The 25,491-nt window shown below is 43.2% G+C and overlaps 2 protein-coding genes across 3 annotated transcripts in view; one reads left to right on the forward strand and one right to left on the reverse strand.

Moving 5' to 3' along the window:
* CTNNA2 (catenin alpha 2) overlaps positions 1-25,491 on the reverse strand; it is a 1,199,753-nt gene that overhangs the window by 338,361 nt on the left and 835,901 nt on the right. The gene's annotated exons all lie outside the window — the stretch shown is intronic.
* LRRTM1 (leucine rich repeat transmembrane neuronal 1) lies at positions 7,520-21,039 on the forward strand. Its single transcript, XM_079940966.1, has one exon. It carries the CDS (start codon positions 17,053-17,055, stop codon positions 18,619-18,621), a length of 1,569 nt encoding a protein of 522 aa, XP_079797092.1. The 5' UTR covers positions 7,520-17,052; the 3' UTR covers positions 18,622-21,039.

Here is a 25,491-nt window from a genome sequence, read left to right on the forward strand (position 1 = left end):
TCCTTTGCCCGTGCCCGGGGGCGGGGAAGCAGCTCTGGCCGGCCAGCCAGCTCTGGGGTTGCCGGGGGGCCCAGGGTGGTTGTGGAGTTTGGCCCCCGATTAGCGCCGATTTGTGAGACAATCTCTCCCACGTGCGGAGGAGCTAGCAAAAGTGACTTGGTCTCGGAAAACGACCAGGTGGCAATGGCAGCCGTCTAGCCTGACACGCATTTCCGATCGTCATGGTAACGCGCGCAGCGGCCGGGATGCGGCGGGGGAAGCGTGGTTGCGCTGGGACCTGGTGGGCACTTGGGGCAGCCACCCCCTCCGCTCGCGCCGCCCGGAGCCGCTGGAGCCCGGAGGCGGCAGAGCCATGCGGGGAGCGCTGCCGCCCAGGCAAGGGTACAATTGCCTCTCGGGATGCAGGCGACGTGGGCCCGGATTATGTGTTACTATGACAATGGTAAATAGGTTCACTGGCTTTCAGCGAAGTGGCTACGTGCAGTTTGAGCCGCGGAAGGCACAATCTCCCTCCAGTTCCAGAACACACGTACCCATTCATGGGTCTGTTTTCACATCGCAGAAAACGAGGGGCTTAGGAAAGCCACTGAAACACTTAGTTTTAGTCACTGGGCATTTTCCTTGCAGTGACCTATACTGAGTTTGATTCAGTGGCTCCAACTAATATATATATATATTTTTTAAAGCCTGGTAGTAGAAAGAGGAGAATGAAGTATGCTCATCAGATGATAATTAATTTGCTCTCCAGAAAAAAAAGAGAAAAAAATGAGCTACATGTCCTGATAAAGTGGCTCTGTGAAATTCTATACATACCAGGAATGTCTCAAATATCATCTTTTAAAAAGACAACCACATATAAAATTGTGATTGGTTCTGCTGTTGCTTGCAAGAGGGATATCCACTCTTTTCTGAAGCCTGTTACACCTTTCAAAAAAGTAAACTAGAAAATGCAGAGCACCTTCAGAAGGGCTATAGCTTTTCCTAGAGTATATATTATCTACCATGTCAGAGCCAGCCTACAAAACATGTTAGCAGAAATAAGGTATTGATTAAATACAGTCATAGTAAACATGAAACTTACATTAATATTACCCACCACTGGTGATTTAGCATTTCATCATCCATCAGAGCCTACGAATGCATGTATACACACATCTATAAACAATAAACCTTGCCACAATTAACAGGATTTATATAGCCTTTTAAATATTAGAAAAGACAGGTTTTTTAAAGCCCACTATCATATACTTAAAAAAAAAGATATAGTAATTATCCTTGGTTGTGGTTCATTTGCATAAATTTTATGAATTCATTATATACCACAAATTATTTTAAAATATGCTGTTCAATAAACAAACACACTCAAGAGAAATCACTGGTTGATTCTAACATACTTCTTTCACTTCATCCCTATATGCACTTTCTCCAGCATCTGTACTTTGTCCAATTAATACTCTCCTGGGTGTATTTCTGTTCCCACCAGTCAGACTTGGTCCAGGACCTCCTCACTTCAAGTCATGCCTGGAGAACCATCATAATATGCTTTCCCTTGTGCCATCTCCCGCACTCCCCCACCATGTGGAATCACCAAACCCTCTCAATTCAAGTCACACTTTCTTGTTTGCCCAAGAGGCCTTTCCATTCTACTCTAACCGTGGTAAATATTTACTTGGTAGGTTTTGAGTTCTTCCATGTTATGTCAGTTATGGACTTTTCTTATATTGATTCTTTTATTCATTTTTATATATGAACATGTCAAAGAAACTACTATGCTGAATTTATCTTTATATCAGCTACAGTGGCTAGCACATTTAAAAAAAATACTTGAATGAATGAATGAATGAATGAATATTAATGTTCATAAGGCACACTGAGTCCATAAGGCACTGAAAGGGATGGGATCTTAGAACATTAATGAAAGGGATCTTAGAACATTAATTAGAACATTAGAACATTAATGAATATTAATGTTAGAACATTAATTAGAACATTAGAACATTAGAACATTAATGTTCTAATGAACATTAGAACATTAGAACATTAATGAATATTATTGTTCATAAGGCACACTGAGTCCATAAGGCACACTCTGATTGACTCAGCTGCTTAGAGGAATTCCTATGGTTATCCTCCTCCTCTGCCCCTTCAGAGACATCACCTCCCTAACGGAATGAAATGTGGAGATGTGGTTTGTATACTGATTCAAATATACTTCAAAAAAAAAAAATTGAGGGATAATGGGAGGTATCTGAATATGGACTGTGTATTAGTAATATTAAGGAATTATCATCTATTTGCTAAGGTGTGATAATGGTATTATGGTTATAAAAATGTTCTTTTTTGAGATGTATATTAAAAATGTTCAGGAGGAAAATGTTACGAGATGCATGATTTACTTTAAAATACTCACAACTGATAATGAAATAGTGGCAAGACATTAATAAGTGTTAAGTCTAATATTGATAATTAAGTCTAAGTCTAATGAAGTAATTTTTTAGTCACCTCTCCTCATACCATACTTGATAAGGAATAAAATATTAAGAAGAATGAAAATAAGTAAAGACTATACCTCCACATGGCAATTATCTGGAGGTGATTTCAAATATTCTGCCTGTTCCTTACGTAACCACTCTGTGAGGCAAGCAGCTGACTGTATCACAGTTCACAGAAGGTAAATCATAGTTCAGTCCTACAGGCATGTACTAGGCCTGCTGGAGCCCAAGGAGATAAACAGCTAGTAAACTTTAGAACACTAAAGCTCTCTTCCCATCGACATCTCCCATTTTGTTGGGAAATAGCCTGTTGGCCAAAGAAGGGAATGACAATCCTAAATGCTAGAAAAATTACAATAATAATGAAAAAGTTTTAAAGTTGCATTCTACCTCCCAGGTGTAGAATGCAACTTTAAAACTAACAGTATATGTATCAGCAAGTTTATTTCGTTAAAGTTGTTCTATAAAGCAAGAACATTAATCCCATTTTATGGATGAAGAAACTTAGGTCCTGACAGTTAACATATACATTTATCCTTGAGTTGTTTAAAATTATTAAATGGATGAAATATAATGCCCAAGATTAAGACAGTAGGTAAATCTCAGAATCAAAGCAAAATTATTCCCCGACATTCTGATTATTACTTTAACATGCAATTCTTCCCTTATCTGCTCCTGAACAGTTGAGTGGAAAACATTGCCTCATTTCTTACCAGCAGGCTACAGGAAGAGATGCTCTCCCTGCTGCAGAAGAGACCCAGTTCATGAGTTGTTATTGTCTTTATACAGAACATCAAAAATTTCTGGAAGGCTTTTAAATATGTTTCATTTTAACCCTCCTGACACCACTGCAGTTAGGTGGGTGGTAAATGCCATGTAGTTTACTTTACCAATCAAGAATGCTTATGACAGCTGGAATGATGTTCTAGCTGGCAATGGAAACAGAGTAGACAGAATCCTGGAACTGGAGACCCAGATACAGCCTTACTATAGCCACATCAACAAAGTCACACAGTATTGCTTTCCTTTTTCAGCTCTCAGGGTTTCTGAAAGAGCAAAACCATCAAAGTAAACAGTACTTTCCTTTCCACATTGGTTGAATAATATCCTGAGCGGTACACTTGGATCTCAGAAAGATTTCGGAAGCCTTTGCAATGTTCATAACAACTATAGGAGAGATGTACTATTCACCATATTATGTAATGAAACAAACTTTGGGCTCAAAGGGATGTGGCAAGTTTGGCAATATGCCTGTTGCATTTTGTGAAACAACTATTTCGTTGTTTGAAACAAAAACAACAATAATAAAATGGTTGGTATCCATCAGCCCTTGTTAGGCAATTGCACTGAAAGGAAGTGGTTGAATTCCATTAAAAACATTTCAAATTTGTAGGCATCCTTCAAACACTGATTATACTGAAATCAGGTAGATGAAATTAAATTCATTCAGAGAATGACCTATCTTTAAAATAAGTAATTACCCATACAGGGTTATTACTATAAATATAGATATTTAAATATAGATATTTAACCCTTTAAGGAGGTTATCTTGTGTTCAACATTCCTCTTGTGTCTCCAATTCCATCACACAGGATCCAGCATGCTAGCTATTTCACACGTTCATGAACATAGGCTTGTTTTGGCCTTAGGGCCTTGGCTCTTACTATTCCCTCTCCTTGGAGTTCACATCTCCTGGAGCTTTAATTGGCTGCCTCTTACTCATTATTCAGGTTTCAACTCAAATGTCACCTCCTCAAGGAAGCATTGCCTAACCTTAGATAGTCCCCTTCCCTCAATTTCTCTCATCCACATGGCTCTATTTTAACTTTCCCTAGCTATTCGGTATCTAAAAATTACCTTATATGTCTGTTTGCTTACAAAGTTACTCAGTCTTATTCAGAGACTAGAATATGCCTGTATATGTTAAGTGCTCAACAGATATTTGTTAACTCCTAACTGGTGGGCTGATTGATTGACAAGAACAGGGCCCCAAAGCATATACATTGAAAACAGTATTAGTTATAGCTTCAAAGAATAAGTAATCCTCTTCTGAAAAGAGCAAATACCCAAGTCAGACTTCATACAGAATGACAGCAGTAGGCTTTAGTGGAAAATTTCTCTCTCTCTCTCTCTCTCTCTCCTCTCTCTTTTTCTGTTCAGCCTTGAGGTGAAAGGCAAACTAAAGGAGAGTGTTGGTCATTGTAACCAGGTTCCTTCACTTAAAACAAAGTCAAAAGTTGAGAAAAGCTCTAGGTCCTTTAGATGCCCATGTCTGTCCTCAGCCTGGTGAAATAAACTTGTATCGTGGAAAGCTTAGCCTCTCCTACATACTCCCCTGCCTCACTTCTGGGGTCCGAAATGAAGGGAATCCAACAAACTACAGTAATGCTTGACTTAGACCAGTGACTTGCACATGCTAGAAGCTTAATAAGTTCCATTGGTCTTATTACTTGTATAAAGGCCTAACAGTACCTAGGGACCTGTACATTTCCTAGAGATATTTAACTTGCGGTCTTAAGATTGGAGCATCAATCTTTCAACCTTCAGAAAACCAAGATCCAGTTAAGCAACTGCTCAGGAATATAAAAGTTCAGTTTAAATAAGTGTGTGCCTAGCTGTTTCTACTTTAAAAATTGTTCTAACATCTAAATGGTTCTTCCCAGTTAAATACAATATTCTTTAATATTTATGTACGGTTATTTTAATTTTAAATTTCTATTTTTATAGGCAAAGGACAATTGAGCAGAAAAATGTTATACCCTCTCTCTCATGCTGTGAGGCAACCTGTTTTACTGTTTAAGCCCGTGTTTGTTCTGTTTCAATTGTACAGAGGAAACAGTTCTGGCACCTTTAAAAATCAAAGATCTATCACTCAACAGGAGAACATAGCAACCTAGGAAAGGGAATTAGGAGGAACAGAGAAAAGACACAGTGCTTCTAAAACCTTACCGGGCTTATGAATCACCTAGGAATCTTGTAAAAATGTAGATTCTAATTCAAGTCTATCTTGGGTGGAGTCTGAGAGTCTGCATTTCTAACAAGCTCTAGGTGATGCTTGTTCCGCTTGTTTAAGGATGATGCTGTTTGGGTCACGTGGCTTGAGAAATAAAAATCACTTTAGAGCATTTAGTATTGTACTTAACAGTTATAGTAACATTAAGCCAGTACTATTTTATTTAACCTACAAAAATGACCCAAAATTCTTCCTCATCCATGCAGAGATGAAGCCTCTTTCTCCTTTCCTTGAGTCAGGATGACCACATGACTAGCTTTGGACAACAGACAATAGCAACCTGCTGGAGGCAAGAGCTGAAAAGTACTTGTGCACTGAGACTTGCAGTCTCTCGCTGCTCTTAGAATCCTTCAATCACCACACAGTTGCACCAGAGCTAGCCTTCTGGAGGATGAAAGACCGCATGGAAGAGAAGCAAGGTCCCCCTGCTAACAGCCTGCCAATCGCCATCCCTTTGAGTGAAGCCATCCTAGGTTATACAGTCTCCAGCTAACTCTCCAGTTAACCACAGTCAAGCTGGCTTATACAGAAGATCTGACCCAACACACAGGACCATGAGCTAAATAAAATGATTGTTGTTTTAACCACCAAGGTTTTTGTTTGTTGGCTTTGTTTTATTTTTTTCATGCAGCCTCTAAGATATGAACTGATACTTAAGAAGGAGCAATAAGAGTTTAAGTCAGAGGTGCATAACACCATTTGTGCTTATGATTCTTTTTCCTTCTCGTCTTCATTCTATGTGGTATAATTTTGGTCTCATATAATAGAAAAGGATATCAGTAGTTACTGCAATAGAATTTGAACTATTTTTCTATATTATAATTAAATTTATTTTTACCTTGTATTTTACTATGTTGAATCCTCCTGTTTAGAAGTTAAGTCACGTGCTCAGGTCACACAGTTTGTAAATGGCAGAACACTGTTTTAGCCTAGCACAGAGTCAGAAATTTCAAAAGTTCCTTGCAGTAAGTTATTCAGTGTCTCAATTCTTCTGCTAAGATGTAAATACAGAATTACATTCTGAAGGACATGATCTCCAGCCCTCACCTGTTTCATGTTTGAGAAGGTAATGCTAGGCTCAATTACAAAGGAATGATCTTACACTGATATGAGATGCCAATGGCAAACCCTCTTGGGGGAAGGACTCAACATCAGCCAGTCTTTGACCCAGAGTCCTTAGACAGGCAGCACTGGTGTTGCACTGTTCCTTTGCAGGTTTACTCACTGTTGGGCAGCCTCTCCCAATGTTGATGGTCCTTGACCATCTGGGCTCATCTCAAAACCTGTCAATCTCCACCATATTTTTTCTTTTTCACAGCCATGTGAAATACCTATTACTCACAGTCTCATGGCCATGACTATATATTAAAAGCTGCTCACTACGGACTTGGGCAGTGTTCCTTACTTTGTGCCTCCTATTGAAGTGACCTCCACCTCCTCTGCTCCCTCCTATTCTTCCACGTTGAGAATCATCACGTTAAAAGAAGCTTTTCAAACTGGTATTCCACAAGCTGAATAACGCCTGCAGTGTCACTTGCTTATGAATAGCATAGGATTCTTAAAAATTAGAATTTGAAAGCCTTTAATCAAACCATGTACTTTGCAGATAGCACAGGCCATATACTCCCTATCACCCAGCTGCTTCCCACATCACAGCCCCTTACCAGACTGCAAAGGCCTCTGATTGTACATCAGCTGTATTCTCATCTTTCTCGCTGAGAATTTGCATATACTGCGACCACTATAACAACCAAGCATGTTCCAGGGATTCCCTGATCTTTAGATCCAGATGTAACCTCTGTCCACATCTTTAACTGCTTACTCTTATTTTTTATTTATTCATTTGGCTGCACCTCACAGCTTGTGGCATCTTAGTTCCCCAACCAGGGATTGAACCCAGGCCCTCGGCAGTGAGAGCTCGGAGTCCTAACCACTGGACCGCCAGGGTTAACTGCTTACTCTTAGCTCTATAAGTTAGAGTTTTCTTTCACATCTTATTCTTCCTTTCCTCCCATCTACCCTAAATCAATCCATTCATTGAAATCATCTTAAATTGTTTCTTGGAAAAAGCACCATTTAAAAGATTGTCAATCCCATTGCAAAACTATTTTTGTACTTATCCTGTCATGTCCATCTCTCATGTTAATATAGTCAGCCTCACACAATATCTCACTTGGGCAGATATGGGAAGCTCCCAGCTGCTCTCCTTGATTTCACTATCCTTTTCCCTGCCCTTCGTGTTCAAGACCATCATCAGGATTATATTCCTTGTACCCACATTTTGGAAATCATAATCCAGGTTGAAGTTCTTCCCAATCTGGCTCTGAGCTAACACTCCAGTCTCATCTCTCCACAATCCCCTCTCTTTCATTCCTGTGCTCCAGACACCATAAGCATCTCAGAAGCCCCTGTAGTTTTTTCACAGACTTTGCCTACTGACCGGAGTGGCCTCCCTCTGTCTATCTGGTCAACCCCTCCTCCTTTTCTCCCACCTTCTCTGACTGTCCTTGCTCAATTAGCTAGAGAAATCTCTCCAATCCCAGTTCTTGCTTACATCTCTGCCATAGCATGAATCATACTGCCTTGTTACCCATCACCTCCACTCCAGATCTAAGAATACCTAAGGCAGGCCCCACATTTTATCTAACTTTATCTCATCAGCTAAATCTCCATTTGACTCAAACTAACGAAAAAAAATAAGAACAGCAACAGACATTTATGCTAAATTATTAAAAGGTATTCTCAAGGTGCCTGTGAGAGATTAAGAAGTGGTTCCAGAGAATGGGAGATGATGGAATAAAGACATAAATGCATCCAACTGGTTAATTTACTACAGAAGGCTCACTGCTCATGGATGGTGGGGGATTTCCTATACAAACTAGATCTGTGAAATGAAGCCACATATAAATGGTATTAATGTGTGTGACTTCGAAAGTTTGCACCTTCCTGGGTTAATAATTTGTGCCTATACGTCAATGTAATATAAAGGCTTTTTATATTTAGCTCAGATTCCCCAGGCTATTGATTAGGCAAGAATTCAAACCAGTTAATAAAGTCGATTCAACAAGAATCTCTACAAAGCCAGCACTGTGCCAGACTGCACTAAGAGGAAAGGGGGCAGGTTTATCACTGTAATGTGGCAATTCCAATGCTCTTTGTATATGGTTTCTCATATATGATAGTCTTTCACATCTTTAGAGGTAGATATTAAGGGAGACTAAAAGCAGGAAAATAACAAGTCTTTCCTTAAGGAATTTCATTTTACCTGCAAAGACAAAATTAGCAACATCTGGAAAACAAGATAATTAAATGCCAAGATGTATCAGGGACAGAACTTACTACAGAATCAAATTGGTTCCATTACTTGTGGCTAGGATGAGGAAGTAAGACTTGCTAATACCAAGCAGAAGAACTATAATTGTCTGGCTATCCCCATAAATTCTTGGGGCCTGACAGAGAACTGATTCTTGCACCAGCATCCTGTTACAGTGTTTGAGATCTAAACCTTAGAATCACTTCTTGGTATGGTGAGAGCCAAGTTAAAGTCAAATATACCTATGGGTTTACAATTAAATAAATGCTTCCTAAGCTGTTTTGGCACATTGGTTTGACGTTAACAGATGTCCCAAATAAGTGGGTGAAACCATGAAAAACAAGATTTCTCGTGATTGAGATAGTGTGTTGTGAATAGCAAAGAACAGAGTCTAGTGCATTTCACAAATATATTTAAACATTCTTACCTCCACAGAGTATTTTAAGTAACACGGCATTAAACTATTTTCAGACATTAACACCTTTGCAAAAATAATTTGGCTAGACAGCCACTTAATAAGATGTGGCAATGAAATGCTCGTGAGCTCCCAGAAGGAACACTGAAGACCCCAAAGCCCAAGCCTCCACCTGCCACTTCAGGAAGGAGGGAGGAAATGGCAATGGGAAGGAAGGATGGTTCCAAGGCACCAAGAACAGATTCCGACAGGGATCTCAGTCGGTGCCCCAGCCAGATGAAGGAAAGGGAACCAAAAGATGTTTCTATCTGTGTGGTAATGGAGTTTCTCAAGGAGAAGAAGAAAGCAGCAAAAGAGATATTGAGGGTGAAATATGTACAACCTTTCAGGAGGATAATCTGGCCTTATGTATTGAAAGTCTTTTAAAACTCCCCACTCTTTGAATACCAATACTACTTTTGGAATTAAAATTTAAAGACACAGTTGCCTAGTCTGTTCAGGCTGCTATAACAAACTACCATAGACTTGGTTGTTAAACAACAAACATTTCTTTCTCACAGTTCTGCAGGCTTGGAAGTCCAATGTCAAGGCACCTACAGATTCGGTATCTGGTGAGAGCCTGCCTCCTAGTTCATGGACATCCGTATTCTCACTGTGTCCTCACATGACAGAAAGGGCCTGAGAGCTCTCTGGGTCTCTTTTATAAGAGCACCAATCTCATTCATGAGGGCTCCAGTCTCGTGACCTAATAACCTCTGGCAGGCCCCACCTCCGAATACCATCACATTGGGGATTAGGTTTCAATATATGAATTCTGGGGGGCACAAACATCCAGTCTATAGTAGTATATGTATGAGGAAGTTCATCCCAGTCATTTCATAAGAGCTAAAAACCATAATCAACATAATTGGTAAAAAAGGGAGATGGGTAAAATAAATAGAATGGTCTGTAGCCATCGAAGATGATCCTATCAATTTGTATTCTGGATATGGGAATATATCAACAATGAAAAAAAATAGTTACAAAGTAATATGTATAATGTTATCATATTTTTAGAAAATATAGATATATGTGAAATAGTAAAATTCTAAAAGAATATGTACCCAAAACTTAATAGTTTATCTCCAGGTGGTTGAATTTTAGGTGACAATCTTCATTTAAAATATTTTTTCTTGCTTTTTTCTCCCAGTTTTCATTTTTCTATAATAAAAAGGTAACACTTAGACATCCATGAGAAATACATACAGATTGACAGTGATAAGAAAACTGAGGTGTAATATAAGCCAGGAACTGCCTAAGGCTAGCATATACAAGGGCTCTCTATACTTACTGCCTTACCAACAGTAAAACCAAACTTTATTAAGAGCCCTACTAAGTGCTAAGTACTGAGATAGACACAGACTTCGTATTCTACGTGTTTGAAATCTAATAGGACAGAGAACAAGATTCAGAAGACATGAGGTTTTTGTCCAAATTCTAGCACCCATCTTGGGCAATCACTTAACATTTCTGGCCCTTCAATTCCTGAATTATAAACTAGGAAATTAATGATACCTGAGTTACTTTTTCAGGATAGAATTTGTGAGTGCTCCAACAGAGTGCTTCTTAAAATTTAATTTTAACCTGGAACTAATGGTAAAATGCAGATTTGATTCAATGGGTCTAGGAAGACACCCTAAACTTCTGCCTTTCTAACATGCTCCAGGCCTGCTAGTCCTATGCTTATATTTTCAAGTTGCAAAATTCGAATATACATGATATCATTGAATTTTCCCCAAGAATCCTTTAAGATAGCCATCCTTGGTCCTATTTCACTGATAATGGAGTGACCTGTGTAGGATCAAACTGAGAGAAAATGGAAAAGCAAGGAACCCCAGCTGAAGTCTTTTTATTCCTAATCTCCAAGATGTTAAGGTCCCATTCAGTTCTAAAATACTATAATTAGAAATGGCTGCCACACTCATATAAAGTGAACCACACCAGGAGCAGTATTGGTAAAGGTAAGCTGCTAATATAGTTCAGAAGAATAAGAGATCACTTTACATGGGAATCAGTTAAGAAGTCATAGAAGGGAACTTCCCTGTCACTCCAGTGGTTAAGACTCTGTGCTTCCACTGCAGGGGACATGGGTTCGATCCCTGGTCAGGGAACTAGGATCCTACATGCTGCGTGGCGTGGGCAAGAAAAAAAAAACACGTCATAGAGGATATTTGACATCAGCCTTGAAGGATGGCTAGAATGAAGGTAAGCAAAGATGGAGAGAGTATATACAGCAGTTAGGTATAACATGGCATGATCAGAGCACATGGCAGTGCAGAGGAAGCTTGTAGAGAGGGGCCCAGGACAGCAGAACAGGCCTCAGGAACTAACCCAGGTATTTATTACAGAAGTCAAAGATAACCCTAAGGTGTTCAGTCTTAGAGGCTAGAAGAATACAGCAAACTAAAATTTTCAGTATAGCATTGGAAGCCCTTTTAAAAAAAATTTACAGTTCATTTAATGGCAAATGGTAATCATCCAATTAACAATGGTTATCTTCAAAAGTTATTACACTAGCTGTGCTGTCATTTCTCAAGGTTGGTCACATACCTAAAGTCACACACACTTCCCACATAAGATGTATCATACAAAGCAGACTTGGTTTATCACCAGTATTTATAAAACCAGGCCTAGGGAAAGAACTAGGTCTGGGGACCAATGGATGGTCTTAATATAGCAAATGTTTGGAAGCCCTTTACCAACTTCCTTCCTCTCCCAACACAGATTCCATTTGTCCCTGTATATCTTCTTCCCCCGGAGAACTAGGGAATTAATCCACTCATCATGATATATGCATTTCAGTTCCCCATCGTAGGTATGCCTTCACGATGACCATCTCTCCAGTCAGTGAGCCTTGAGTCCTTAAACTACTTCATACACTTTACTTCCTTCACTGGTCCCATTTGACCTGTCAACTCTTCACATTTGTATGTTCTAGAGACATTTACTCTCAAGCACTGGGCCATATATAATTATTACCGGCTAAGTCTCTCAGTGTCTGCTGCTCTTCCCTACCTAAAGCTCCAGGAGGAAAGCACTAAGTAATTGCATTTCTTTGGTTTACTCCCATGACTTAATATCAATGCAAGATGTTAGGTGTTGCCTTAGTGCTATCCATATCACTACCTTGTTTTAAGAGGAGGATAAGTTGGATAAGAAAAATGACCTTTTTTTAATGTGTTCCTCCTAAGTGGATCTCCCGAGAGAAACCTTACAACCCTCACCCTTTGGCCCCATATACATCTTCAGAGGTGCTCTGTAAAAGGCCAGTTATATGCTGTGTGCCCACAGGAACAACAGAGTTAATTCTCTCCTTTTGAAATTGTGACTCCCACCCTCCTCCCCTACATCTAAACGTTTCCTTTTAAAGAAAAGCCAGTGCTCACTGCTGAAAAGTAAAGACAACCACATAAAGACCAAGGTCCAGGCTGGAGCAAGCAATGACAGAACATTAAAATCACCACTTGAATTTGTCTTTCCTTGAACACTGCCAAAGATGACTATTGGAAGGCCAATCCTCAGAATGCATGCTCATTTCAGACTTTTGTCACTTGCACCTCTATGTTCACAAACTGTTTTGACTCAAATAAACGAATTGGAGGTGGCCTTCAGTTGAGATGAAATGGGAGAGGTACAACATTTCAAGAAAAAAAAACAACAACAACTGTATGTGACCACCCCCCTAGCACCCCATCACAACATAAAGTACCAAGAAGAAGCAAGGAGGGTTTATTATGCAAAGGTTAATGTATCAGTATAAGGTTTAGAAGAGGAGGAATTAATTACCTCTCCCTCCTCCAAACTATACTTCTGGCCTCTCCAGCTGCATCGAGCTTGCTCTTCCACCTCTTCGTTCCAGATTGTGTTTTCGCAGTCAGATCCATACTTCACGTTCCCCTGAGTTCCTTCCCATTTGCTGAGTCCACGTTTTCAAGATTCTTATCCTTTCTTATCCCACTCCCCAATCACATGTTGGCCTAATGGCTTGAGGTGCCTTTCTTGCTCAGCTACTATGGCAGTTCAGCAAGACATGCTAAATATCTTTCCCCATACAAACACGGAAAATAACAAGGGTGTTTTTAAAGTGTGTAAAAGATCTCTCATCAGCATCCGACGCTGAAGGAGAAGACATTTACCAACAGAAACCTGTGCTTAGCCCAGAAAAACAGATTGATCATGTACATACACAATCGTCACATTACAGCCTGATGCATTACATGTTCTCACAAGAGAGGTAAAGAGTTATGAGAGATCAAACATGAGGAAAGAAAGAAGTTTATGTGAGCTCTTTCCTTTTTTTTTTACTTTTTAGTGTGTTGGACCCTAAGAGGCATGACATTAAAACTCATGAAAACCAGCTATATCAGCCTGCTCTGGTGACTCAAAAGTTGTCGTTTCTCGACTCAACTTTGCTGAAACACTTGATTCATGTTGTTCTTATTTAACCTAATTTGCATTGATTTAATCAGGGCTGGTATGCTTTAAATACATAATAAATTGGGATTCTGCAACTTAGATGACTTAGAATAGCTAAATTTCAATAAAGCTCATTTCAATCTGTTAATGTATACGGTTCTGCCAAGGGGTTTAAAACCGTAGAAAAGATGCAAACTTGCCACATTAGAAGTGGGAAAGATTTAAAGATACCATCCAGATGAAATGATTTGCAGGATAATAATGTGAAAAGCAATATGTATATGTACATATGTATTTTTTAATTACAGCCTAGACATATCTTCTACATTTTGAGTATCATACTTAGAAGAAAGCTCACATATAAATGCAGTGAATTTAATTTTATTTTCCTTCCTTCTTGCCAACACTCAACTCTTTTCTGCCTCTGTACCAGCTCTACAAATCAAGTGACATCCAAAGTGGGACCTCTTCTTGCCCATTTGGCAGGCTCTAGCACCACTTTGCAAGCTGCCTGCATTAGGAGAATTTTCTTCCTAGCAGCCATGGGGATTGGGTGGCTTGTACTCACAATACTTGCTGAATGGTTGGCCAATGTTTACCCCTGCCTGCCCCAGCTCCCCAACCCTTTAGAGTTTATGGCTCAATCAGCCGGCTTGCTGTGAGGAATAATTATCTTGGCAAGAGGTGAAAACACTTGATGGTGAAATTGTCTGTCTGTTAAAGTGTTCCGCAGCACCCTGGAGGTGCCAGTGCCCAGTCCAGAGTCAGGCAGGAGGCAAGAGAGCTGGAGAGCTGACCATCAAGAATGGGAAAGGAAGGCCACCACTTTGGTGCGAGACAGAAAATAACCTATCTGTGCCAGTAACAAGCTGTGAGACCTCGGATAATCACCCGATGTCTCTGTACCTCAGTTTCGTCATGTGCAAAATTCAGATTTTCTAATGTCTCTTTTAGCTCCTAAGACAGCATGTGATGTCTAGGACATTTCAGCTTTGTTTTCTTTCCAATTGAAGGATGCATCTCAGAGATGAATGACCAGGCCAGAGCTCAGAGGAATACGAAACGGAATGATTCATGCCCCTGTTCATAAAACTTTTCCTGAAAAGTACTACTAGTCTTTGGTGACTTTGATTCCACTGGTTAGTAGTGTCTTTAGCTTGAATGTAAGGAGCAACTTAGTTATTTGTCCAAAGCCAGTCCAACCCTGGAGCTTTGGTAATCCACCTCATTCTTATCAATGAGAGCACAACTATAGATAATGCCCACTTATTTTCAGTTCCTAAGAGTCAGATATGATGGGAATTAGAAGTGAGGAGCTGGAAATTCACATTGGATTCTCCCTATTGCCTCCTTGGGCATATTTGTCAAGAAGGTAGGCTTATCCACTCACTTCCAGCCGGGTTTCTCTCTTTTTTTTTTTTTAAACAGATGACCAACAGGTCCCTGACAACAGCAATGCAGACCCTCTCCAGACCAGTTGGAACAAGACAGCTCAACATAAGAAGCTTAAGGAGCCCATCCATAAGTGAGTGTTAATGGAAATAATCAGGCTAAGACCTCTTCATGCTCAGATGATACAATTTAGTAACAGTCTCAAAGATTAAGTACTGGGTGTATATATAGAAAGGGGTAGGCTTCATGAGGGTTTAAACTACCCCTTCTCCTCTCATCCTCTCGCACATTCTCCTGGAGCGGAGTGTACTGCAGGGTTCTGTAATCACCATGAGTAGCACGTCAGGGTCAGCCCTCCCTGTGTCAGACATTAGAATCTTTCTTTAATCCACCCGGGACCCCACAGACATCTATGGAGACTGGTGAAGCCCCAGAGGGATCTCGGGCAAGAAAAACTCCCTGTACACAGACATAGGTTTCTGCCACTCTAGGTCTACCGCCAGGACCAGGATGGCTTTCCAAATCCGCTGAGTTTGGAAAGCATTCCCCCACCCACCACCTAAAATTGCTGGCTGACTGCAGAACTCCAGTGCCCGCAAGGGAAAAAAGAAAAATCTCAGCCAAATCCCCACAATCATTGCTTTCCTCTAGCTTCTCTCAAGTTGCTTTTCTAAAGCAAAGGACCAAATGTTGATTTCTCTACAGATTCCTACGTATCTCTTACACGTAGACAGCTTTAAAGGGGGAGGGGGGAACGTTCCCCGAAGGGAAGGGGAGGGCGGAACAGAATATTTCAGTCTCCCACTTGGAAATCTCTTGTCGTTGATGATGCTTTTCCAAACCTCCATCCCCCCTCCTTTTTTTTTTTTTTTTTTTCTTTTTGGAAATATGGACCAAAAAGCTGAAAGTTATTTCCATTTCATCAAAGAACATATATTACTTTAGTGGCTCTGGAGAATGTTGGTTTTCTGCCCACCCCTTTTCAATCTGCCCATGTCTGAGGTGCTCCGGGAAGACGCACAATCGTGAGCAGCTTACGACACTCAGTGAGCAGTAGGTGCCGGTGCAAGCTCGCGCCTCACACTGCCTGGCGGAGGGAAGGAGCCCGGGCGCCGGGCGCCGCTCCCCGCTCCCAGCGTCGCCACCCGAGCCGCCCGCCGCCCGCACCTCCCCGCCGCCCGCAAAGCATGAGCGAGCCCGCTCTCCGCAGCCGCCCCGGGCGCGAATGGCAGGCTGTCTCCGCGGAGCAAAAGGTGGCGCCGGTCAGTGGTCCTTTCCAATGACGGACATTAACCAGACTGTCAAATCCTGGGGAGTCGCGAGCCCCGAGTTTGGAGGTTTTTTTTCCCCACAACGTCACAGTACGAACTGCAGAGGGAAAGGACAGCGGCAGGAAGGCGAAGCCCCGGCTCCCGCACGCAGTTGGGAAACTTGCGGGTCCTAGAAGTCGCCTCCCCGCCTCGCCGGCCGCCCTTGCAGCCCCGAGCGGAGCAGCAAAGTGAGACATTGTGCGCCTGCCAGATCCGCCGGCCGCGGACCGGGGCTGCCTCGGAAACACAGAGGGGTCTTCTCTCTCCCTGCATATAATTAGCCTGCACACAAAGGGAGCAGCTGAATGGAGGTTGTCACTCTCTGGAAAAGGGTGGGTAAGACACTTTTTAATTAAATTCTTTCCCGAAGATTTTTTTTTTTTTTCCTCCCTTTGCTGCAGCATCTAACATGGACCAAATCACCATCTCTTTGATCTTTACGTGGCTGTGAACTTTCTATGCTGCCCAGCTTTCTGCATGCTTAGAGGTGAACGTGTGGCTTTGGGGAGGGGGGGTCCTGCTTTATTTCAATGTATTTATTTGATTTTTGCCCTTTTCTCCCCCTCCCCCGCTCCCCCTCCCTCGGAATAAAATATGATGTAGATTTCTGACCGAGCGCTTCCAATGGACATTCTCCAGCCTCTCTGGAAAGATTCTCGCTAATGGATTTCCTGCTGCTCGGTCTCTGTCTATACTGGCTGCTGAGGAGGCCCTCGGGGGTGGTCTTGTGTTTGCTGGGGGCCTGCTTTCAGATGCTGCCCGCCGCCCCCAGCGGGTGCCCGCAGCTGTGCCGGTGCGAGGGGCGGCTGCTGTACTGCGAGGCGCTCAACCTCACCGAGGCGCCCCACAACCTGTCCGGCCTGCTGGGCTTGTCCCTGCGCTACAACAGCCTCTCGGAGCTGCGCGCCGGCCAGTTCACGGGGTTAATGCAGCTCACGTGGCTCTATCTGGATCACAATCACATCTGCTCGGTGCAGGGGGATGCCTTTCAGAAACTGCGCCGAGTTAAGGAACTCACACTGAGTTCCAACCAGATCACCCAACTGGCCAACACCACCTTCCGGCCCATGCCCAACCTGCGCAGCGTGGACCTCTCGTACAACAAGCTGCAGGCGCTCGCGCCCGATCTCTTCCACGGGCTGCGGAAGCTCACCACGCTGCACATGCGGGCCAACGCCATCCAGTTCGTGCCCGTGCGCATCTTCCAGGACTGCCGCAGCCTCAAGTTTCTCGACATCGGATACAATCAGCTCAAGAGTCTGGCGCGCAACTCTTTCGCCGGCTTGTTCAAGCTCACCGAGCTGCACCTGGAGCACAACGACTTGGTCAAGGTGAACTTTGCCCACTTCCCCCGCCTCATCTCCCTGCACTCGCTCTGCCTGAGGAGGAACAAGGTGGCCATTGTGGTCAGCTCGCTGGACTGGGTATGGAACCTGGAGAAAATGGACCTGTCGGGCAACGAGATCGAGTACATGGAGCCCCATGTGTTCGAGACCGTGCCACACCTCCAGTCCCTGCAGCTGGACTCCAACCGTCTCACCTACATCGAGCCCCGTATCCTCAACTCCTGGAAGTCGCTGACGAGCGTCACCCTGGCCGGGAACCTCTGGGACTGTGGGCGCAACGTGTGCGCCCTGGCTTCGTGGCTCAGCAACTTCCAGGGGCGCTACGATGGCAACTTGCAGTGCGCCAGCCCCGAGTACGCACAGGGCGAGGACGTCCTGGACGCAGTGTACGCTTTCCACCTGTGTGAGGAGGGGGCCGAGCCCACCAGCGGCCACCTGCTCTCCGCCGTCACCAACCGCAGCGACCTGGGATCCCCCGCCGGCCCGGCCACCACTCTCGCTGATGGCAGGGAGGGGCAGCCCGACAGCACGCCTGAGCTGGCTACCGTGGCCCTCCCCGGCGGCGAACACGCCGAGAACGCTGTGCAGATTCACAAGGTGGTCACCGGTACCATGGCCCTCATTTTCTCCTTCCTCATCGTGGTCCTGGTGCTCTATGTCTCTTGGAAGTGCTTCCCAGCCAGTCTCAGGCAGCTCAGACAGTGCTTTGTGACGCAGCGCAGGAAGCAAAAGCAGAAACAGACCATGCATCAGATGGCTGCCATGTCTGCCCAGGAATACTACGTTGATTACAAACCGAACCACATTGAGGGAGCCCTGGTCATCATCAACGAGTATGGCTCGTGTACCTGCCACCAGCAGCCCGCCAGGGAATGCGAGGTGTGATTGTCCCAGTGGCTCCCAACCCGTGCGCTACCAAATATGCCTGGACAGCCGGGGCGGGCCGGCAAGCACCAGGCTGGGGTCTCCTGTCTGTGCTCTGATATGCTCCTTGACTGAAACCGCAAGGGGATTTCTCCCAGAGACTTGACATTTTAGCTTTATTGTGTCTTAAAAACAAAAACGAGATAAAACACAACAAAACCCCACCCCACAACCTTCAGGACAGTCTATCTTAAATTTCATATGAGAACTCCTTCCTCCCTTTGAAGATCTGTCCATATTCAGGAATCTGAGAGTGTAAAAAGGTACCAATCATTGATTTTTTTTTGTAAACTTAAAATGTTTAAAATAAAATAGCATTTACAGTTTTTACAGACTGGTGTAACCTAAATGAATTGTTACCTGGTTAAGAGTGAAGCAACAGTTAGAATTTCCTCCCCCCACCGTGTGTGTATGTGTGTGTGTGTGTGTGTGTGTGTGTGTGTGTGTGTAGGGGTGATCTAGTGGCCACAGGGAAAATCCAGAAATTCAGAAGTAGCCAGGCTCATTTTGAAACATTAAAAAGGACAAACAGCTTATCAGGTAGATGTACCCCACATGATTAAGGACTGAAAAAAGCAAGACCCTTTATATTATATTTGGGGGTGGGGGGGTGCAGTGCAATCTAGCCACTTCAAAGCAATTGAAAGGCAGACTGAGGACTGAGCATCCTTGCTCAGCCTTTAAGGCAGAGATCATTGCAAATGCTTTTTAAAAGGCAGTGCCACACAGTTTTTCTTATGAGCAGGAAACATTTTTGCACTTAATACAAGCATCTTTCAAATCGATTCAAAATCTCACCCCCAAATGCCACTGGTTCACTATTCTCCTACGCCTTTGATTCACCAGACTTAGTAGCATTTGTTCCCTTTTCCATACTCTCTCAAGTGAAAGACCCTCATCTCCTGCTCTCTGTGGTCTGACTCAGGGAAATAAGGCGGAATACAAATGTTCGGTGATGAAAACTGTGCTTTCTGGAGCATATTGGTAAGACTGCAGCAAGCTGAGGCTCTCAGCAGTGACAGCACATTCCTAGTTGCTCTGGGGAACAGTGGGAAAATCCTACCCTGGGCTGAACTCCTCCCTGGGTGCTGCTTGTAGCAGGAGACTTTAGGGGCAGACGGGATACAGAAGTGATGGGGGTGCGGTGGGATGGGGAAAATGAGCTTTTGATCCTATGTTCCAATTTTACTGAAACAGGAATAATTTGTTAACCCAGGACAGAAAAGCTGCCTCTCTTCAGATTGCCCTGTTGTGTGATGCCTGCTTTCCTGTGTTGTCTTAGTTTTTTTCTGTGTTGGGGTCAGTGATTTCCCCTTCCCAACCTCATAGGTTTCCAGGTCCACAGAGGTGTGGGTTGTTTATTGAACTAAATTCAAGAGTGGTAGCAGGTGGCGATGTGGGGAAGGGACAGGGGAGGAGTATGTGTGATGGTCTTTCACTAGCTAGCAATTTAAGCAAATGTGTGATTGAAATAAACTGTCATGAGTGACAGCTGGTGAGCTAATGTTGTCCATGTCCAGAAGTTTTTCTCAAACTCAGGTGCTCACCCCTCTGAATGATCTTACAGACTGGCATCTTTCTTTTTTCCTTTTCTTTTGGGAAGGAGAGCCAAGTCTGAATAACAGGAAGAGGGATGGCGGGAGAAAACATACACCACCCTCTCCCAAAATGCAAATGCCTCCGGCCACCTACCTAAATAGGCACAATCAGCTGTTTGAAATGCAGAATGGCATCACCAGGAGGTTTACTTAATCTGAGGGTTGTTAGTAGATTTCTCTTCTACCAATGGAGAACCCAGTATGCCTAAAAATACTGCTTCTAAGAGGTTCTTTCAAGAGAAATATTTTGCAAATGTCTCTAAGATGTTAAGCCTTGGTGGAGAGCTTCTTACACACGCACAGACGCGTGGGTGCGCGTGGGCGTGCGTGCGCGCGCGTGCGCACCCCCCCCCCCATAATCTCATTTTCTCTGACCAGGAAACTTCATCTTATTTTGTTTATAATTAAAACATGACTTTATGACACATACCATGCACGCAACACCCATTTAACCTAGTAATGTTCTAGAAGAGAGACGCTTTGATAACTTTGAGGGGGTTTTGGATTTAGTCTAAGAATGATCATTTGGGAATGCCATTGTAAACAGCATCTCACTTGGAGGGCAGGGACTGCAGGAACATCTATAATGAAACCTCAATAAAGAGACCTCCTCTAGGAGACAAAAGACCTTTTCTGGAAAAAAAGAAAAAATCCCCCAATTGTGCAACTGAAGGATTCAATTCAATCCTTGGATTCCATGGATTTGATGTGCTCCTAGGAAGGTTCCTGAAATCCAGTGCCAAAAGCTGCTCTGGCTTGGTGCATTAAGGGCGGTGTTGGTGTGCTTACAGGGAAAGCTTCCAGAAGCAAAACCTTATTGGCAAACATCAGAAGCACAGATCCACCCTACCCCCTAGAAATATGGATATTGGAAACTGGAGAATTTCTCTCCTATCTCTAAGACTTTTTCCCTCTTTATTCTTCTTTTGTAAATGTGGCCATGAGAAAAAGCTAGAGAATAATCATGCTTTGGTATTTGCTGCTGCCACCCCTACCCACCGTATGACTAAACACCACATGTGTAGAAGATCTGAAGTCCAAGTAAATCTAATGAAATACTATTGTAAACAGGACTCTGTAACCTGAGACCTGGAGAACAAATGATGGTCATGAATACTGTGTTCTTAATTTGTTTGTGTGTGTGTGTGTGTGTGTGTGTGTGTCTGACTGTCTCTGTGCTGTGTGCCTTTATAGGCAAGGAAATATGTTTCCTACACAAACAGAAATTTAGCTCACATCATTTCATGCTCCTGCACCTCTTGCTTTGGAGAATGGCAGCAGGTGGGGGAAGGCAAGAATGAGGGAAATTGGTAGATTTAACCAAGGTTTTATGACACTTGAAATCTTTTCTTTCTTAAATTAATTGATCTTTAAGCTTCAAGAAACTTGCTCTGTCTGACCCCCTCTAAGGAAACTACTGAGCATTTAAAAGGCAATCTGATTTTTTAAAGGTGTAGCACCCTTTTTGTTGTTGTTCTTCCCTCAGAGGGGGCTGATCTCCTTGTCCTGTGCTGTCTGGAAGGAATTTAAGACCTGGGCATTGTCTCTTCCTGGGCATTGTGATGGATTCACCCTCCATTTGCAGTACCTTCCCAGCTGATTAAAGTTCAGCCCTAGTATAGAGGTTTCTCAAATATTTATATAGAAAAAAAAGTCCTTTCAAATGACACTCTCAGACCAGCCTTAGCCCCAATAGTTTTTTTTTTTTTTTTAGGTGGTACCAGAGTGAGCAGGTTAAATGAAACCCATCCTTTGGCCTTCACTCTGAGGAAACGCAGCCCCTGGGGCTCAGACTCCAGCCCTGATAGTTGAGACCACCAGCCAGCCCAGGCTCTCAAGACTGCAAAGTTGCCATCATAAAGAAAAGGTTATTCCAGTAAAAGGAAACTTTTAATATTCTCTCAAGCTCTTCAAAGTCTAAGAGTGCCTTACCTTTTTCCCCCTGCCTTCAGGAAGGAGACATTCGGTATGACTTAGCATCAACAACACGTTTATGAGTACGTGTAAGTCATTAGAGGGGCAGACACTACCTGTTATTTCTCTCAAGTTTCCTGAGCAACTGCACACAGATCACGGGAAGGCTTAGGGGCCTCCTGTGTTGCTGGGTTACATTAATCGACTTGTCAGCAAGTTCGGCACTTATTCTGTCTGGTGCAGCCGTGTAGAAGGAAGCACTGGTGGATCACACATCCTGGGATCATGAAAGGCATCAGATACCCTTCTCACAGAGAACATTATCAAGGGCCAGAATTTATATGCTTTGGAGAATGGGTATTATAATGTTTCAGGGTAGTCAAAATAAGCATCAATTATATCCTCTAGATAGGTGGTTATGTTGGTTGATTTGGGCTTGCCATGGATGGAATATCAAATAGCAAGGAGTTAATTGGAATATGACTATTAGGCTCCTGAAATATATTTTGGGAGAAGTTTAGGGATATACACATACATACATATATGTAAATGACATAAAATGACACATAATAGTCACACATACTACATTGTCATGTATGTGTGTATATATATATATATAACCACACGTATAACAACATACACATGATCATATTATATAACTAATCCCTCCAGCATTAATTATCCTCCTGCTTTCTTCTTCCATGATCAAACTTTTACTCACAAAAGGATCTGATAAAATCAATCACGAGGTGTAAAGGACTGAGGTGGCTGATGGTATTTTCAGGCATTAGTTGATGAGTGGTAGAGGCTCTGCAGGCTGGGGATCTTCTGAGCTCCTCATTCCATAGAAGGGTGTATGCCTGCTACCTAGTGGTAAGAGCCAGCAAAGCATTCTTTACAGAGCATGCACCTAACTAAGGAGTTCCACCTCAGGGTTACAAAACATTTCTCCATTAAAAATTGCTCTACTCAAATTTTTTTCCAGGGATCCTGCAGGCAGAATTCTTCCTCCTGTGACTGGGCCCCATCTCCTGGCCTTCCTCAGCTGGACACAGTTTACAGTTTTTTGCTCAAAGCAAACACCTGGCTATTACGTCCTGAAGGCTTAGTCAGGGTTGTAAATGAGACAGAGAAAATACATTTATTGAATGGTTACTTGGTATGTGAGCCTTTATCTAGACCTTATCTTTACATGAGGAACCTGAGGCCTAGAGAGGTTGAGTGTTTTTGTACAGCTAGTAATTGGAAGCACAGGGCATTCAGTCTGGTGTCCTTTTAACTATACCCTGTTTCTAATTTCCTTGAATGGTTGCCTCCTCCACTGCTCTAACCAGCAAAGACCCTAGGACTAGCCTGGGCTAAGGGTACATGCTCACCCTATTCTTGGTGGATGACATGGGTGCAATGCTCGAATCCAGGAATTTTCATCATGACTTTGTTTGCTCTGGCCTCTGGTAATCGGGTCATGCAGGACTCTGCCAACAGAGGAGACCTCTTACAGGCTTCCAGGAGCTCAAAGTTCAGTTAATCATCCAGTCCAACCACTAACCAGAGGATTTTGGACTCAGAGAGACTAAGGTCTTCCAGGTATTCATATATTACTGTTGAGGATTTATTTAATGACCCCTCTTGGTCATTAAATGGGCTATGTCTCTATGGTGGTGGGTCTCAACCAGGGGCAGATCTGCCACCCAATCAATGTAATGTCCAGAAACATTTGTGATTTTCATGCTTGGGGGTGGGAGGCTACCAGCATCCAGTGAGTAGAGCTCATGGATCCTGCTGAGCACCCCACAATGTACAGGAAGGCCCCCTCAACAAGGAATCATCTACCCTAAAATGTCAAGGGTGCCGAGTTTCAGAAACTCTGCTCCCTGGTATAGAGTAATGAGGCCATTGACACCAACAAGCTGCGTTCCAGCTTTGCTTGGATTCGTTCACCCAGCTCTGTTGCCTTCTAACCTTCCTCTCTTGCAAGAGAATTGGAAGTCTAAAGAAAACCCCTCAGGTTGGCTGCTAATCGGCGCGAGGACCTGTAGCTAGCACACGCTTCTCAAACAACATATGGCAAAACTTAAATTAACTGGGACAAAACCCGTCAGAGCCCTCCACTGACCCACTTTTTCTCTGGCAATATCTCATTTAGGAAACAGAAAAAAAAATTGAGTTAACAATGGATATTTAATTAACAAGAAGGAAAATGAGAAACTTGATATTCCTTTCAGTGGTGTTCTGATGTCTGGGCTTTTCCCCTTCTCCAGCCAAGCCTGGAATGTCTCCAAGGTGGGAATGGGCTTTCATTTGAAAAATCAACATGCTGGGACTTCCCTGGAGGTCCAGTGGTTAAGACTCCGCACTTCCAACTCAGGGGGCGTGGGTTTGATCCCTGGTTGGGGAACTAAGATCCCATAGACCATGTGGTGCAGCCAAAATAAAAATCAATCTGCTTAGTCTAGTGAGTGGTGGACATATTAATCAGGGCCATGATTTCAGACCTTAGCAGCAGGATGGTCTAGAGATGCAGGCATCACAAACTGAAAGGCATTTGGGGCCAGGCAGACCACATTGATGAGTGAAGTTTATGGGCCTATGACATTAGGAGAGAACTAGAGAGTTCACTTCAAAAATGCAACTTACTTTTGATCGGTCCTGGTTAATCAACAATTCTGCAGGCTATGTCGAGAGTGTGCTCTGAAAGAACCCCGGTCTTGAAGTCAGGAGAGATGGTCTTTAGACCTGGAGCTGGTACTCACAGGCCTTGGGTCCAACTGGTAGTCATCCTAACTGCAGACAGCCTCTCTCTCTTTGCCTTTGGGAGGGTTCATCCAGGTATTCCCTAAGGACCCTTCGGGTTCTAGGCTTCTATTTCATCATTTTCCCCGACAATAAAACAAAACTGGTTTCAAGCTAGTGCCACTTAACCAGAAAATTAAAATTCCCCTGAATTCCCATTCCCCAAATATTCTGATTCATCAGGCTTGACTGCATGTGAACGTGTAATGGTAGATAAAAATTCACAAAGAGACCAGGGCTTCAGAGAGGGATGTGGGTATGCTGGAAAACAGATGAGAAAGCACGGGCAAGTGTGGGTGGAAAATGGGGTTTTTAGAACGTGCAGGAAGATGAAAGGAAACCCTAGAGAGGACACACACTCACACTCACCCACACGTGAGATGGGGAGACACAGGGAACTGCCATGAAGCAGGACCAGTAAAAAGGCTGAAGAAGTCACTGCGGTGGAGGGTGGGGGCAGGGAAGAAGTACAGGCAAACGTTTGCACAGGACTCCTGAAATAACTTACTAGATCTGAGTAAGTGGC

Source organism: Stenella coeruleoalba, assembly GCF_951394435.1.
Source record: "Stenella coeruleoalba genome assembly, chromosome: 13".
Lineage (NCBI taxonomy): Eukaryota > Metazoa > Chordata > Mammalia > Artiodactyla > Delphinidae > Stenella > Stenella coeruleoalba.

Excerpts from the sequence above, each read along its gene's own strand:
- LRRTM1 (XM_079940966.1), top strand. The coding sequence starts at position 17,053 with ATGGATTTCCTGCTGCTCGGTCTCTGTCTATACTGGCTGCTGAGGAGG.